Source organism: Haemorhous mexicanus, chromosome 13 (genome assembly GCF_027477595.1).
Source record: "Haemorhous mexicanus isolate bHaeMex1 chromosome 13, bHaeMex1.pri, whole genome shotgun sequence".
Taxonomy (NCBI): domain Eukaryota; kingdom Metazoa; phylum Chordata; class Aves; order Passeriformes; family Fringillidae; genus Haemorhous; species Haemorhous mexicanus.
Window position 1 is genome coordinate 4,987,589 of NC_082353.1, and position 13,125 is coordinate 5,000,713.

Genomic DNA, 13,125 nt, shown 5'->3' on the forward strand with positions numbered 1-13,125 from the left:
ATCAAGGGTGATTATCCGCCGCCTGCAATTAGGGAAAATCCGTCACCGGAGCCGCTTTGGGAGCGGCCGGCGGAAATGCAGGAACAGATGTCAGAGAAGCAGTCTGGCAGCCCTGGCTTAGAGGAGCTTCTCTTTCTCCCTGTGATGATTCTGCTTGGGATGGGGAATTATCTTGGAGATGTTTAATACTGGGATGCTGCAATCTGTCATCTAATTTCTTCAGCCATCTGAGGATGCCTGACCTCTCTCTGTGCTCTGGGGCCATTTGTTTTCCCTTTGTTTTAATCTTCCCTTTTTCAGGATGGACCAGATCAGAATTTCTTTTTTCATAGCAGTGCTCTATCCTAATGAAAAATCATGCTTGCCAAAGGAAAAAAATTGGAAAGCGCACCCCCACATCATACTCTGGATGGGAAAATAGTCCTAAAGACAAGGGAGGATACATGCAAGTGCTGATAAAAAGCAAATTCATTGTGCTAGTTTGAATATGCTCAGGTTTAACTTGTGCTCACTGAAGCATTGAAGTCATTCCGCTGCCAGTCCAGTGAATATTTTGATTTTTGCTGCTTGGTCTCTCAAGAAACCAGATCTTCAGCTTCCAGATGAGATGGGTTTTTTTATCCCAGAGAGTATAATGAGATACAGACTGTTATCTCAATTGACTTAATTGCTACCTTATTGGATATGTGCAGTGATTTATAGAATAATTTTGTTTTCAAGAATGTGCTTCTGAATTTTATTTTCTCTCCAACCACATTTGTCTGCTCCCCAAGTTTGTGTGGAGCTGTAGCTTGTGGCTGGGAGAGGTGGAAGCTCCAATCCAAATGCAGGATGAAGTCCTGATCCCAGCTGTGATCTTCCAGCTTTTGCCTCAAACAGGGGGCAAAGATTCAAATGAAATGCAAAGTCTGTGCATGTCTTTGTTCCCCAGTGTCATCTTAATTCTTGTTGGTAGGTTCTGTCTGTCCTTCTTGGTGTTGGGTGGTTGTAGGGGTGTACCTATTTATGAGGTTTGGAGATCAGGGATGCTTTCCTCCTAATCCTATAGCACAATTTGTGGGAACCTCCAGAAGCAGCTTTAAATAACCCAGAGGCACCATAAACCACATGTTTATTACAGCAAAATGCTGAGTGAGAGCATCTGATGTAGATCCTTGATAATTTACTGCTTGTTTCATTTTAAAAAGGTGAATTATGGCATTCCTAATGGATGTGTTGGTTCCCTGATGCTGGTACTCACACATCTCTGAATTTCTACAGCCTGCACACAGTGTATCTGATCCATCAGCAAAAGCAGTAATGTGAGTACCTTAAGGAGGAGCTGAATTTTGCTTGTCCAGGGCTTCAAGTTCTGCTCAGCTGAGGCCCCACCTGCAGAGCTGCCTCCAAGAGCAGAAGGAGGATGTGGAACTGCTGGAACCAGTCCAGAGGAGGCCATGGAGCCCCTCTGCTCTGGAGCCAGGCTGGGAGAGCTGGGGGTGCTCACCTGGACAGGAGAAGGCTCCAGGGACACCTCAGAGCCCCTGCCAGGGCCTGAAGAGGCTCCAGGAGAGGGACTTGGGACAAGGGAAGTACTTCCATTAAATACTTGATTAACTCCTGCCTTTTTTTTTTTGTTCTCTGTCTGATATCAATGTTTTCAAAGAACTACAAAGCCTGTGTTTCAGGTAGCTGCCAAGAACTATTTTTAGTGGAGCTGTCAGCTCTAATTCAAGAGATTTTTTTGGTACTTCTCGCATTGTGAGGCAGCTTTTGTTTTTGGTTTCAAGTCCTGATGCTTTCAGAACACTCTTTCTCAAGTGTAAAAGCCACTCTTGTGTTGTGGCATTTGCCTGACAGTTTAATTTTCAGATAGAATATATTGGTTTGTGGTTCATTTAAATCCAGCATCCTATTCCTGCTCTTGCTTGTAAATTATCATCATCTGTGGGCTGATTATTTTTTATAAACATGGCCTTTAGAGGAAAAAGACTATTTTTTTTCTGTGAACTACTTGCTGAAAGTCTTGTTTAAAGTATGACTCATCCTGTTTGGTGTTTGTTTTGGTTTTGGGGTTTTTTTGGTTTTTTTCTTCCTTTGTAAGGTAACTAAGCCAGATCTGGCAGTACAGATATTTTAATATTATTTTCCTTTTGATCTTTGACAGCACAATTCTTAGTGCTCTAAGATCTATTCCTTGTGCTGCATGTGCTGTGCAGAGAATCTGTAGCTGACTACAAGCCTTAAATCAGTCTCTGGTTAATAGAATCTTGCTCCTACATGGACCAGGATGCTTTCATGTTGGTGCTACAGGATTTTCAGTAGTTTTGCATTGAAAAGGAACTAATTTTAGGGAATTTTGTGCTGATTGGTTTAAAGGAGTGGAAGGTACCTGTACGGTCTGGCTACAGAGATCAAATCCCTAAAATATTTCAATAATTTATACTTTTTTTATATTATTCTGGTAAAGTCTTTAGATTATTAAATATCACTAAGCTGTTTGAGACATTGAACATGGAGAGGAGACAGATAACAAATGGCATCACCTCTTACTTAATATGAAACTAAATCCAGGCAGGAGCAGTCTCTTGATTTCCTGACGCCCCTGCAGCTCCTGCTGCTGAGGGCTGACCTTCACTGAATGCAGAGAAGATGATTCTCTGTGGGGAAATGATTTCATCGCCCATGGAGAACGGGAAGGAGGTGCAAGGACGAGAGGCAGCTGAAGGGTGAAGTGAGTTGAGGATTGCCTTTGTTTAAGGAGGATTTAACAGAATGAGGATGGCTGGAGTGGAAGCTTTGGGTATTTTGTTGGGAAAATTCAGACTTGTAGCTGAAGAAACCAGCAGCTGCAGGGGCCCATGGCAATGTAAGATTATGGACTCCCAAAAATAACTTTATTCCTGTTCAGATGCTTGAAAAAAGCTGGACTGTAGTCTCACTTAAGAAGTAGGAGACTGAGCTGAAAAATTGGAAAATTGTCCTTTTAAATTCTAATTCTTTAACAGGTATGTTCTACCTAAAATGGGGAAAATGGGACTTGTCTGCTGCCCAGCCAGAGTTAATTTGTATGGTTCATTTTGATCTTGAACAGTAAATGTCCTATCAGGAGGAAGGTTGGAATCTTCTTGGCAGAAGAGAAAGCTCTTCTGGGTTTGTGTTGGTGGGTCGCAGGTAATAATTCTTGTGAAATGCAATAAAATTGTGTAGGGAACACTGGAAAATTGAATTTGAAATGGACTGTTTGCCAAAAAGAGTTTGCTGTGGGAAGGCTTTAAAACCATCCCTGCCTTGCTATCGGTCATGGTCCATAATCCTCCATAAAATGAGGAAAGGAGAACATCAGTAACCACATTATTACATCTTCTCCTGGTGCTATTGCACTTAAATTTGACTTTGTCCCTAAGCTGAATTATCTTCATAATAACTTCAAAGCTCCTAAGACTACAGGAAAAACATCTGAAATTATAATTATTTGACCAAGTGTTCTAAAATAACATAGTGGCATTCAATTATGTAAATTGTCCCTAATTTTATATTTTTAGGGAAATACAGCGTAGGTATCGTCACTTCCATAGTGATTTAATGTTTACTTTCCTGTGTCTGTGGACTCCACAATAAGCAAGGCTGAGAGGTGTCTGTGTTTGTCTTGGCTTGTGCTGGATGTGGGTTGAGTTTCCCAAGGATGGAGAATGTTGAGGAAGGATCCATGCTGAGGATCTGTGGGAGGACATGATTCTTTAACCCAACAAAATCCTTTGGCATGGATCTATATACTGATATTTATCAGTCTATTGATACATGCAGTTGATATAGATCAATCTATTTTTATATGGCAATATTCAAAATACTCTGCCATTTCATCATTAAGGTGAGAAATAAATTCTTGGTGATAACATATAAAACTAATTTTTTTTTAATGACCTGCCCTTTATTTCTTTTATCTTTGAAAACTTGCTAATGCAGCAATTTGGTGCATTTAGGTGCCAGCACAATGTATTTGTGCAATTCTTGGTGCTTCTGTAAATCCCTCTGCCTTTTTCTCAGCTGTTATCTCAAGTATGGTGCTTGTTGGAGCTGGAAGTGGTCCTGGAGTGCCTCCACACCCTTCAGCAAACTTCCTTTTCAGCATGGCAGTCCTCAGTCTGTTCCCACCACCTTCAGCAGTGCATTAGGAGAAGAAAGAACCCTTGATTTACCTACCCAGGTTTTGTTCTCTGAAGCTCTTGAGCTCCTCTAGGCTAGAAGCACCTTGTCCTTAACGCTGGTGTAATTCCTGAGCTCTCAAAATGTATTTTCTGCAGCTGTTCTGGGGCTGGGAGATGCTTCTCAGTGTGAATTCGTTCAGTCCTTGGCAACGTTGCTTACACTTCATATCCATCATTGTTATCAGCTTCAAAAATGTTTTTATTGTAAGGGCTGCTGGTTTTCAGGCTCTGTATGTGAAATTTGAGCTGCAAACTAAAGTATAAATCGCTGGGCACGTGGTTGTAGAGCTAAGAGGGAGATCCTGAGTCCATTTTCAGTTTTCTGCAGCCGTCTCTGTGCTCAGAGGCTCTGCTCTGTGTGGGATTTGACAGTGATCTGTGTTTTTGGGATATCAGCTCTTTCACTCTGTTTCCAGTCAGATTTCCAGAGGTTGAGCTGCTCTGTGTCCATCTGTGAAGAGCAAATCCAACCAGTCAAGTTGAAAATGTGATGTTTTGGCTGCTCATGTGAGCAGAATTTCTGTGTTGGTGGGGGATGCTCTGTCTGAAGATGATGCTGGAGCCTGGAGTTAATCCAGGAAAACCTGAAGGGGCTGTAAATGTAATTCTGTCAGTTTATAAAGGACACATTTTTCTTGGTGTTTGGAACAGGGTTGTCCCACCACAGAGTACTTCATTAGTCATTAGAAGCAGCAAAACAAAATGTAGCAAGGATTTGTTTCCCTGCAGGGCTCAAAACACTCACAATGTACCAGGCTCTTCCTTAGTCTCTGCCTTTTTGTTAATCCTTGCCATTCACTGCCAGTTCTCATTAGCCATCTAGGGAATATGGGAACAGCAAAGTTAAACAGCTGCTACCATTGCAGCCTGAGAGAGAATCCAGCAATTCCTTTTGTTTCTTTAAATATTTTTTTTAATATTACTATTTTGTTGGTTTCTGGCAAAAAAATAGCCAAGGGAGCAGCTGGAGGATCCTGTTCTCTGTGTAGGGGCATGTTTTGGGAGAGCAGAAGTGTGTCCAGAAGTTAAGATTCAGTGACTCAAATCTGAAGCTCAAGAAAGAGGAACAATCCAGGGCAGGATTTTATTGCACCACTTATTTGGGTTTCCCAGCATCAAGCAGAAATGCTGTGGCAGAAGTGAAGATGGGAGTCACTTCTCCCATGCAGCTGTCCCAGTCAAGTCCTCACCAAGCCTTTTTGTAGTTTCTTTATTTAATTTTAATTTCTTTGGCACCATAGATGATGGATCTGTGCCTTTGGTTGCATCTCTGGCCAGTGAAGCAGGAGTCATGCAGGCAGGAGGTTCATTCACTGCACAGCCCAGGTTAATTCCTTGGATGCTGACTCATTCCCTGCACAGAAAGTGCTTTGACCTCCAGGGAAAGAATAAGTAATCGTGCTCTTATTCTAATTCAGTTCCTTCTTCACCAGAAATGTTGTAACATATTAGGAATAACTAATTTCACAACAGCTTTTCTTGTAATTTTTTAAGTTGCTTGTTTGTTTTGGTTTTTTGTTTGTTTTGTTTGTTTTTGTGGTTGGTGGGTTGGTTTGTTTGTTAGGTTTTTGGGTTTTTTTCTTCCCATTTTGTCTCAGCTGAAAGGTCTGGTAGAAGCTGAGAGATTTGCACAGGAGATGCATCAGCAAGAATGTAATGGATAGCAACATCCTCACCCACCTCCAGTTTCTAGAAGAGGAACCACTGAGTGGTTGTCACACCATAGGGAAATACCAAAACCTCCAGACAAGGTGATTCCAGGCTCTGGAAGGGATTATCACCCACTGAGATGCTTTATGTATTCATGGACTTCTTAATACCAGTGTCTGATTAAAGCATGGGGGAACCAAGCCCATCTCTGAAAGAGAGGAGAGGAAACACCTCTGGTGCCCAGCAAGGAGCTCCCAGGTGCCAAACTGAAATTCAAGTGTTATCCTCCACTACAGAAGGGAACATCAAGGAGGTGACAGAGTTAAAGTGCTGAATAAAACTGAAAGACACAGGGAAAACCAGTGTGATATGACTTGTCTCAGATTTTTCAGGTCATGGAAGAAGCTGTTATCTCAGGAAAAACTTAGAGAACACTTGCAACCTATTTTAGTTCCAGCGTTTGCAACTTTAGGAATGATTTACATAGGGTGAGCTGTGCCACTGCTTCTTTTGCATTCTGGGAATCCCCCTGGGAGGGTGAGTAGGCATCTCTGGCTGTACAGGCGTCTTTACTTCCAGAAAAACTCATTTCTGCTTGAGGCAGGATGGTTGACACTGTCTAAGGGTTAACACTCCTTTCATTATGGCTCTTGATAGTAACAGCCAAACCCCAGTTTACAAATCTCACCTGGACTGGGACATCGAGGAGGTTTAGCTCAAAATCACTTAGGTTTGCAAGAAGTGAAATGACACCAAATTTTTATGCTCACTCACATTAGCCTTGAATTCTGAGCAATACAATGCAGGTTTAGCAAAGGGGAAGAATTTCTTTCTTTCAAAGGAATTGTGACCAAACAGAGAATTTTGAGGGAAGAGGAAAGAAGCCTCTGAAACAGTCAGATGTGTCATTGGGACGTTGCTGCCATTGCCTCTGTGTCGTCACTGTTGATGCCTGCAGGGTTTTGTTTTGGCTCAGTACCTGGTCCAGCAGGGTCCTGTGTTGCTGCAGAGCCTCTGAGAATGTGTTTCCACTTCTGCTTTCATTTTCTGTTCTAATTTAAGTTTTTTCACTGTTTTGGCATCTTGCTTAGGTACCTCAGTCCAAATAAACTGCTCTGAAATTCAGCCAAAAGACCTTCCTTCTGTGTGTGGGCAATCCTGGAGTGTTAATGGGTATATTTTTCCCCATCCAAGCTTATCATCCTTTAAGAAGTAAATTTGAATTGTGATTACAAATCAAGTTGAAGACATCCCTGCTCATTGCAGGGGGGTTGGACTAGATGACTTTTAAAGGTCTCTTCCAAAACAAACCATTCCAAGATCTCTGTAATACTTCCAGATCTCAGTGATAGAGCTAGAACTCTCTGTGTGTGATAGAACTTTCATTTTTTTGGATGAAAATAATTTGCATAAATCTGTTTTTTGGGTACCACCCCTCCTGCACATGAGGTTCTTTGAGAGGGACCCACATAGGTGATTAAGTGACAATAATTGCTGTCCCATCAGCAAACAGTGGGAAGAGAGAAACACGGAGAGCATGGAAAAGGAAGATGTTAAAATAAAATAAGTGGTTTAAGTGTTATGTAGATCTGAAAGGAACTGACATGTGAAAAGGAGCAATGATAACCAAGGTGTTGAGCTTCCACCTGGGTATTCCTCCTGTATGTAGCTGGCCCAGATGTGTGGGTCTGGTGTCACTTTTGGTGTCACCGAGGTGTTATTTTGGGTACCAGCAGCACGAGGCTGTCGGCTGCTACAGGAAAAACATCTTGTGCCCACAGATTCAGATTAAGCAGTGAAGTGTGTTTAGATTGGCAGCCAGGAATTACTGCCCTGCACGGTGTGTTGGGAGGTGCTGCTGGATGGATAAGAAACAAACCGAACCCTGAGGATTGGGAATGGGGAGAAAGTTTCCCTGTTTCTGTAGTCCCTTGCCAGGTTAGGGGATGTTATAATAAACTCAGTGAACTTTGCTTCCAGAATTGCCCCTTTAGCAGCCTCAATGCTGACACTGATCCCTGTTTTTTCCAAATCATTCGGTATTTGGCAAACTCTGCACATGATTTCAGGCTTTAGCTGTCACAGATTATTTATGCCGGGTTCGGATGCTTCCAGTGGACAGTTTGTTTTGGATTTTTGCCACATGCTGCTAATGCTGTCCCTGAAAATGAATATATTGAGGCTGGTCTTTCTGAATGTGTATTAAACTGTGATCATATAGCAAAAGATCATATAGAATGTAAAAATCAACCAGTGTTTACACATTTAATGTCTGTATAAAGCCTAACTGGCAATCAAAGTTTTAGTATTTTTCTGTCAACCTGCTCATAATCAGATGATTATTGTCAGTTTTATCAGGACCCTCTGAGCCTTCCCCTTGGAAATAGTAATTGATTTTATTATGTAGGAGAACCCCATCAATATCAGTGAACCCAAGTAATAGAATTAATTTGTAACAATTTGGAGATTGTGTTTTTTATGTTGGAAATAAAATTATGTTAGTAGTAGTAAAATTGAGCAAAGTCAGCATTCAGCATTAACTTGAGAAGAATCTTCATTCTAACATAGAAAATGGAAAAGGAAAATAGAAAATATTAAGCTGAAAGTATATGGTCAGAGGGTTGGAGCCCCTCTGCTCTGGAGCCAGGCTGGGAGAGCTGGGGCTGCTCACCTGGGCAGGAGAAAGCTCCAGGGAGAACTCAGAGCCCCTGCCAGGGCCTGAAGGGGCTCCAGGAGAGCTGGAGAGGGACTGGGGACAAGGGATGGAGGGACAGGACACAGGGAATGGCTCCCACTGCCAGAGGGCAGGGATGGATGGGATATGGGAAGGAATTCCTGGCTGTGAGGGTGGGCAGGCCCTGGCCCAGCATGCCCAGAGCAGCTGTGGCTGCCCCTGGATCCCTGGAAGTGCTCCAGGCCAGACTGGATGCACCCTGCTCTAGTGGAAGGTTTCCTAGCCCATGGCAGGGGTGGAATGAGATGAGCTCTAAAACCCCTTCCAGCTCACACCATTCCATGATTCTGTGTTGACTTAAAATGCCATAAATGTTTCCTTTCATAGGTGTGCAGAGTCCATGAATTTTTGGCCAGAGTGTTCCCAGGAGTTTGCAATAGGCAAAAATGTATAAATGACTGAAGTGTAGCATCATTTTTATATGTTCACCTGTAAATGTAAGCATGTAGTAACTGAAAAGGCCTTTAATTAAAATAGTGCACAGAGCAAGTATTAATGGGTGACACAACACAAACTTTGTGCACTCTTTTCACGATCCCATTTAATTTATTATTTCTAAATGCAAAAATATTAATTTTTCAAGTCATCTAATAGCTAATACAACAGCCTGCTGGAATGGTTGTCGTTAGGAGAACCCTTCTCCCTGACATGCTAATTACCTTAGGATGGATATTTCATTGCATTATTTTCTCCAAAATGCTTTGGAAAAGCTGACTGCATGCACAAGGTGTGTTGGACTCTGAGCCAGGGCCAGGCTCACATGCAGCAGGGCATGGGAGACCACAACCAATTAACTTTATTAACATTGCTTTGACCTCCCTCAGCACTCCGAGCCATGTCTGAGGTTGTAACCAGTAAACCCCGTGGCACCCCTGGGATTTACAAGGCTGGAATTAACACTCCTTTGCTTTCTGATCCCGGAAGCTTCTGGTCTTTGAGTGGTTTTGTGGGGGGGACTTGGCTCTTCTATGTCCCCAGAGCTGCTGAGGCTTTTAGCATCTCCATGGGGTTCATGGTTGGCTTGCAGCCCTGCTGGATTCAAATTGTTTGGATGCATTAGGCACAGGTGTTTGTTGTTACCGATTCCATGCAGAATAAACATCTCTAGAGATGTTTGGGTGGGTGGGGTGGAGTGGCCTGGTGCTTTATTGAATGTGCAGGAGGGAGGAGGCAAGGTCAGTTTGCTCAAGGTAAGCAACTTAAAGTCCTGTTTGCACTTCTCATGTGAGTCAGCAGTCTTGGATATGCTCTGATAACATCAATAAAAATAGCCAGTCCTCTTGGCCTCAGCTTTGAAGTAAAATCTGGGTGAGGAATGACTGAGCTTAAGTATAGTGTGTGTGTGAGGGGGTTTGTTCACCCCTTCTTGATGAAAAGTTGATGCTGGAGTCACAGAGCTACACAAAGCAAGCCCAACTCAGCACTTCCCTGACATCATCCTTGCTGCATCTGTGCCTGTAGTAAAGGCATAGGAAAGCAGCTGGAACAGTTCCTGGTGCATAATGTATGTCCTGCTACCAAGCAATGCGCCGTGAACCTCTGCCAGATGGATTTCACTGGGACAAATTCATCTCTGTGCTTTGAAGTGCCCCTGGCTGGGGATAATATACTTCATGAAATATTGGAGCCAGATACAATGCAGCATAAAATAGTGCTGCTCATTTGAGGGCCTCAGAAAGGAAACAATTCTCCAAATCCCAGCCTTGGAGTGGGTTAGGAGATGAGGGTGGCTGTACGTGGACCGAAGGTCCTGGGGGAGACTGCAGGAACAGGGTGACCAGTGAAATGCTTTCCCTGAATACTCTCGCCAGCATCAAGTACCTGAAGTTCCCTAAACCTGTTGTGGGTTTTGACTTCATGTTTTTTTGACCCTTCTTGAGCATATTGTTGATGCCAGGAGGGAACTGTCATAGTTGTGAGGCCCTGCTCCAATGGGGCAGTGCTCAACGAAAACCTCACCATTACAAATAACATTAGGATATGTGTCCATGTAAACTTTAATCTGTATGAAGTGTCACTGCCACCTGATTGCCCAGATCCTTGTTCTGAGGGTCCTGCTTTTCTCCCTAGTTCCCTTTTGTCTTTCTTTTGGAATAACTCTCAACATCTTCCAGGGCAGTTTGGAGTTTGCTAGAACTGGTGGAGAACTGGGGCCCTTGAACTCTGAATTTGCTTTTATCTGGGGCTGCTGGTGGTGTGTTATCTTCTTGTAGTGATGAAGTTTTAGAAATCAACTGCACAGTTGATGTTTCATTGCCAGAGATATGGATTTGTTTGGTTTAAAGCAGTACAAGAGAAATAAAAAGTGCAATGTAGGCAACAAAGGATTTGGTTGCAATAACTCGTATTCAGTGTGAGATATGCACATCCCTGAAAATGGGTGACTTAGTAGGGGAAAAAGTGCTGCTGATTAAATCATCACGAGTTAAAAATCTCCTGGACAGGGAGGAGTTTATCTCCTCTTCACTGGCACAGGACAGTGGAAAAATGCATCTGTAGCAAGGGCCAGGTGTGCAGGGGAAGGTGATGGTCATTTTGTTTTAGCAGCTAAAATTTGTGGATGCTGAGTACCACGCACCCATGAGGTTGATTCAGGAGGTTGTCCGGTGTGTTGCTCACAAAATTTTCACTGAAAATCAGAGGGTGTTTCTGATATCTCAGACTGGGGGCAAAATTAGCAAAAGCTTGAGGTGCTGTGGGAGGGGGAATAAAGGGAGACTGTGCTGTGTGTGTAGTGTTGGATGTTGAATACCTTTATCTGCTACAGCTTTGGGGTGTTTATAGGATAACACCTAACCTGGTTTTATTCTGGGGTTTTTTTTCAGCCTTGCTGACATGATGACCTGACAAGATACAACACAGTCCTGACTATGCAGCCCAGGGACTGATGGGAAAGGATCCAATATGAGTGTGAATGATGTTGGAGGCAGACGACGCTTTGAGGATAGCGAGTACACACTGCACATCTACCCCGGGAGCATCGCAGAGGGGACAATCTACTGCCCCATCACCGCCAGGAAAACGTCCACGGCCGCCGAGGTCATTGACTCGCTCATCAACAAACTCCAGCTGGAAAAAACAAAATGTTACGTGTTGGCTGAAGTGAAGGAGTTTGGAGGGGAGGAATGGATCCTCAACCCCACGGACTGCCCGGTGCAGCGCATGATGCTGTGGCCGCGCATGGCGCTGGAGAACCGCATCAGCGGCGAGGATTATCGCTTCCTGCTGCGGGAGAAGAACCTGGATGGCTCCATCCACTACGGGAGCCTCCAGTCCTGGCTGCGGGTGACGGAGGAGCGGCGCAGGATGGTGGAGCGAGGCTTCCTCCCCCAGCCCCAGCAGAAGGACTACGACGACTTGTGCGGTTTGCCGGACCTGAACGAGAAAACGCTCCTGGAAAATCTCAGAAACCGCTTCAAGCAGGAAAAAATCTACACCTACGTTGGCAGCATCCTCATTGTTATTAATCCCTTCAAGTTCCTACCTATTTATAACCCCAAGTATGTGAAGATGTACGATAACCATCAGCTGGGCAAGCTGGAGCCCCACATTTATGCTGTGGCAGATGTGGCTTACCATGCTATGCTCCAGAGGAAGAAGAACCAGTGCATCGTGATTTCAGGAGAGAGCGGCTCGGGAAAGACACAGAGCACCAACTTTCTGATTCATCACCTCACCGCCCTCAGCCAGAAGGGATTTGCCAGTGGAGTAGAACAGATTATTCTTGGAGCTGGCCCAGTGCTTGAGGTAACATGGAAACGATAGTAGTGTGGAAATGTTTTAACGGTGAAAAAAACCAAACCTGAGTAGTTGGGATTTTATTTTAACTCTGTGGCTATCTGCTAAATACTGATAATGAAGTGACAACAGCATTAGCAATGAGAGAAGCTTGTGTTTCCACCTATAGAATATTACCTGCTTCCAGAAAAAAAAAAAAAAAAGAGGAAAAAACAAAAGTACAGCAGATGGCTTACTGCCAAATTTGTTAATGCTTTGTTTTCACTCAAGTGTTTCTCAGTGCTGGTTTATCTCGGTGGTTTCTCAGTGGGAAAATGGAAATGAGAATTACCAGTAGTAATTTTCTAGTATATTGAAAAGGGATTTCATTGCACACAATGTATTGATAATGTTGTATTTATGGAGTTTCTGTGGAGTCAGCTTCTTTGAGCTGGGGAAGAAATTAAAGGTGACTTTCACGGTCAAAATTGTTTTCTAACCATGAGTGCTTGATTTGGCCACTTATTGGCTCCTTTATGAGGACTCTTCCTTTGTATTAGAGGTTAGATAAACTTGGCCGTCAGCTTTTCAGGTATGAAACTCTGAAGTGGGATGCCAGCATTCATTAATTAATTTGTCATGAGTTTGCCCTATAGTTTTCCTTGGAATTGCCAGCTTTGCTGGTTAGAATTTTGTTGCCTAAAGCCCATCTGCACACAGATGATGTGTCAGCTTGGAATGGAATGCCATTGTCCTTGGAAGCCATGATTCATGGAGGAGTTTTGGTGCATGCATCCTCTCCCTCTCACTCCCTGGCGTTGATGAGAAAACATCAGA

General features: G+C 43.4%; 1 protein-coding gene across 10 annotated transcripts in view; it reads left to right on the forward strand.

Annotated features, from left to right (window-relative positions):
• Positions 1-13,125, forward strand: part of MYO9A (myosin IXA) — a 175,545-nt gene that overhangs the window by 19,976 nt on the left and 142,444 nt on the right. For all 10 annotated transcript variants that reach the window (XM_059858011.1, XM_059858020.1, XM_059858015.1 and 7 more), the window contains exon 2: positions 11,397-12,318. In XM_059858011.1, the coding sequence (XP_059713994.1) occupies positions 11,476-12,318 (843 nt within the window). In that variant the 5' untranslated portion in view covers positions 11,397-11,475. The remainder of the gene's footprint in view (positions 1-11,396; positions 12,319-13,125) is intronic.